The following is a 4,557-nucleotide window of genomic DNA, read 5'->3' as shown; positions in this document are numbered from 1 at the left end:
CATGCACGCGCTCCAGTCCATAAAACCGGGTTGCAAAATCAAAAGTGTTTCCTTGGTTGCAAGCTTAGGTCACATGCAAGAAATGTGAATGAATGTCAAACACCTTGACACTGTCGCTCGGCCTCTAACATTGAGATACATGGTTTTAAAATTCTAATAAATCGAAAACTCATCTGAAAAATTCATGAAACTTGACATGATATCATGGAACGGCATCGACATGCCTTGGTAAAAATATTGTCCCATTTGGGGCAGGTTTGGGTATAAGCTTCTCGCAAAACAGAGCTTCTCTCACAACAAGCCTGATGGTTTCGGTAGGGAACGTGCCACCTTGAGGGACGGAACGATATCTATTGCCTCTTCTTACTTTCAAAAAATTTCTCGTGTTAATTTTTGGGATTTTTCGGGGTTTACTTGGAGATTTGTATACAATAACTGAGTTTTATATGCATTTATGAGCATAATTCAAATCCGAACTACATGCACATGCTCCAGTGCATATAAATGGGTTTAAAATTGAAATGTGTGTACTTGATTGCTTGCTTAAGTCCCATCCAAGAAATGAGAATGAATTTCAAAAACCTTGCCACCGTCGCTCGGTCGCTAACATTGAGATACATGGTTTTTAAATTCTAGTGAATCAAGAACGTGTCTGAAATTTATGAAACTTGACATGCTAGCATGGAATGACATCAACTATAACGACCCAAACCTGATGAGATTCGATGTCTCTGTGCTCACTCTGCTAGTCCCTGGGTCAATAACTAGCACACACAGTACAAGATGTAATATCAAAATAAAACCACATGTCATAATATTACATCGTAGATCTAGAATTTAATTTAATACATACCTTCATAACTTAAGTTAGCATACAAACAAAATGCAGTAGAAAAGCAAATAAAATCTCCATGAAGTCCATCAACACCACAGGCAAATGTCAAGTATAGACATCGTAACCCTACATCGTATCACTCACTCATCGTATTAAATCTGCAACATGAAACGTTGCAGCTACGAAGGGTCAATACTTTGAATGTATTGGCAAGTTACACACGAGTAATAATAAAGCAAACCTACATGTATATGCATATTATAACAAAAGGAAGGCTTGGGGTTTATTTTGCAAAAAGCTGATTTTGTCCTCATGACTACCTAATAGTCAGATTTTTATTTAGTTCTTTTATTTCTACAATTATATACACAAGGTTGAGTTGGCAAAATCAACTCCAACCTACCCTTTATTAAGTTTCCCACAAATATTATTAAGTGTCACATCTGTCAAGATCATCCAACAACTGTAATGGCATAGTCCCTCAAATTTGTCCATAACCGGGGACACGACTAATCATGATTAGTTTATACACACTTCAGAGGTCTGTACACTTTATCCACTGGACTCAACCCGAAGATTGGTACAAAGTCTTCCAGAAGCAGTTGCCTAGTCCCACAGGAGGCCCATCCCAACTATCATAGCTACATCTGCTGGCACATCTAGGTAAGGTCTCCACAACTGATCAACTAAGCCAGAGCCCATATTAGCCAGTGGTTGTACATGGAAGCTACTAGTCACTAAGTCTGTCTGATCTTTTTGAGCCTAGACGACACCCACTTACATTCAGAGGGTATAAACCATGATGTTCTTGAAACCACCCAGCAATACCGTTTGGGTGCACTTAGCCATGGTCCATGTCCTTAGAAAAGGAACAAGAAACCATGATGCAACCCTGTCCGTCCATAATCTCGATGAATACACAAACAAATCCCCATCTACATGTCATAGCAAAAATACACTACCACGTTCTATAATAAGGCCATACTAGCTGCATCTCAATAGCAATAGCATATTCCTACACGTGCATAATATAGTAATGTGATATAGAACTACATGCATAGAAAAAACACTAGGTTGAAGGATGATCAAGGTGTAACTTGCCTGGTATATTTGATGAAGATCGTCGCACTCACAATTTCTGATAACTCTATTCGTCACGCTCCGAACAATCTATCGCAAACGAAATAATTCAAATCAATAACCATGCCATATAGAAGAACCAAAAGAACCACAAAACAAATGTGGCAAGGTTGACAAGTATAATATAAATAGGCTTAATATATAATATAGCGTCTCGATGGTGCTATACAATGACAGGGTGAAGGAATGAAATCAAAAGAGTTAATGAACGATGAAATATTGTTATACAAGAGTATATATGAGATAGTATGGAACAGGGTCAATGGTATAACGAGGAACACACATGGTGTTTAAATGATCACATATGACATAAGAATTCATTTGTAAAAGATTCGATGGAATAGGAACACTACAACGCAAGTTATAGTGGAATGAGGTTTGAATTAAATTTAAATTCAAAACAGGTCAAAAGTATTTGAAATTTTGAGTATACATAATATCATCAACAAGTACATGATACAAGTTTTCAAATGCAAAAAGAATCAATTGGAAAGGTGTCATGGTTCTCCCAATATGTTCAAATGAAGGTATGAGTTCAAATTTGAATTGGTCAAATTTGAAATGTTCAAAAGTTGAAACTAATGATATAAACAGAAAGATGGTCTTATGAGGATCACTCTGCAAAAAGTTTCTCCTCAATCGAAGCTACCGTTGAATAGTTATAACACTGTGAAGTTCTAGGGGTCATTCTGCAAAAGTACAGAAACAACTTCGGCTGGAAAAGAAATTAATACGAAATGAAATTACACGAGGCAGCACATGATTGCTTGTTCGCGGGATGGGCTCCGATGAGCCGTTAGATTAAGTGGCCATCAGCGGTCATGACTTAATTGAGGCTAGGTTTTCACAGAGAACACTTGCTCACCAGAATCTTCGCCGGAGAAGAAGAACACGGCGGTGGTGCGGCTGTGGTTGACGATGGCGTCGGCTCCAGTGGTCCACGAGGCTCGGGAATCACACTGGCGGATGTGTATCAGCACGGTGAAGTCAAAGGACTCCACGGAGTGTTCCAAGGCGTCCAGTAGTGACGAGGGCGTGCGGCTGGAGATGGGATGGTCGCCGGTGAGCTTCGGGATGAGGTCCAGGGGCTCGATTTGGTAGGGTCCTGGACGAATCAAGAGATGAGGAGGGTGCAGTCGCGCAAGGCAGAGAGGATGGAAGACATGGATAGGGGCGGGGTTTACCAAAATCGACGGAATAAGCCGCCGGAGTTGCTCCGGGCGGTGGATCTCCTCGAGGTCCGCGAGCACAAGATCGGGGCGTTTCTCTTGTGGCGATGTTGGTAATCAGACGAGAGGTTCCAGAGGAGTCTCCCTGTGGCCACAGATTGGAGAAGGGAGCAAGGGGTCGCATGAATCGCGGCGTTGGTTCCAGCCGCGGTGGCTCTGTCGTGATGGATCGGGAGTCCGAGCGGAGGTAGGAGATAACGGGCGGGTCCCGCTGTCATAGGAAGAGAGGGAGTAGAGAGGCAGACAGGTGGGGGCGATGCTGGTGTCAGCGCTGACATGCACGTGCGCGGCTGTGCTGTGCGCTGATGGCCTGGGCCGGAGTGGGTCTGGCCTGCTGGCGATGCTAGGCCAGCTGCGCTGTGGTCGCTTTGCGCTTGCCCGAGCGAGGTTCAGGGATTTCCTATTTACGAAATTACAAAAATGGCTTTGGCTCCATATAAATTATCCAAATCATTTTGTGAAAAAATACTAGAACAACCACAGATACAAATATAGTTATATAGAGCCTAGTGAACATTTTTCCAGTCCAAAGCACGTATATAATATATATTTTTATAAACCTTTACTTGACACTTACAATTCCACGAAATACTTTTGAACTCCGAAGAAAAATGCTAATAACATTTAAATCATTTCCAACACTTTTGTGTTGAAATAGTCATATTACCTTCTCTCAATTTTTTTATTTGATTTGTTTTAAATGTTGAAACCAAGATAAGAGAATATTAATTTTTTCACCAATATCATTCTTTGAGGAATTCATGTCATCCTCTCTCACATTTGAATTGAGAATATTCTCGAACCCAAAATAAGGTCCAAATGAATAATTGGGAAAGTCCTTTTATTCCCTCTCGTTTAATATTCATTTAAAACTCCAGAAGTTTCAAATCCTAGTCAAAATTAACTAATAAGAAGGAACACAAGCAAGTTTTTAATTAATACTATTTAAATAATTAACATTCCCAAATTGTAAATTTTGGGATGTTACAAATCTACCACCCTTAAAATGAATCTCGCCCTCGAGATTCGAAGAGGCTAGAAAGGAAAGGCTAGGGTCGGGGTGCTCCTTATATACCAGTTTTCCATTCACGAGTCCGGGGTGCTACCACCCTTAGAATCAGAGTCATTGGGTCTTCAATAATCTTACTCCTTCGATAATATCCTTCATGTGTATGCACTTCACTCCATTGAGATCTTCTTGAATTCCATATCAAAAGAGTGGTCTTCCATTAACTCAACCTTCATGGTTGACAGGTCTTGCCCAAGTACTAAACAAATATCAATAATCTCATGGTGGTCAAGAAGGATAATTCCTTCGAGGTTCCTATAGAAGGCGGTCTTGGTTAAGCCTCA

The 4,557-nt window shown here is 40.7% G+C and overlaps 1 protein-coding gene across 1 annotated transcript; it reads right to left on the bottom strand.

The window, feature by feature from the left end:
* Window positions 1-791: 791 nt before the first annotated feature.
* Window positions 792-3,408, bottom strand: LOC125555844. Its single transcript, XM_048718671.1, has 4 exons — window positions 3,160-3,408; window positions 2,841-3,080; window positions 1,937-2,005; window positions 792-993 (listed from the first exon to the last, which is right to left on the bottom strand). Exons 1-3 carry the CDS (start codon window positions 3,326-3,328, stop codon window positions 1,983-1,985), a joined length of 432 nt encoding a protein of 143 aa, XP_048574628.1. The 5' UTR covers window positions 3,329-3,408; the 3' UTR covers window positions 792-993; window positions 1,937-1,982.
* Window positions 3,409-4,557: the final 1,149 nt, after the last annotated feature.

Source organism: Triticum urartu, chromosome 5, assembly GCF_003073215.2.
Source record: "Triticum urartu cultivar G1812 chromosome 5, Tu2.1, whole genome shotgun sequence".
NCBI classification, from domain to species: Eukaryota; Viridiplantae; Streptophyta; class Magnoliopsida; order Poales; family Poaceae; genus Triticum; species Triticum urartu.
The sequence above is the reverse complement of the archived record's forward strand: the minus strand, read 5'-3'. Positions and strand labels throughout refer to the sequence as shown.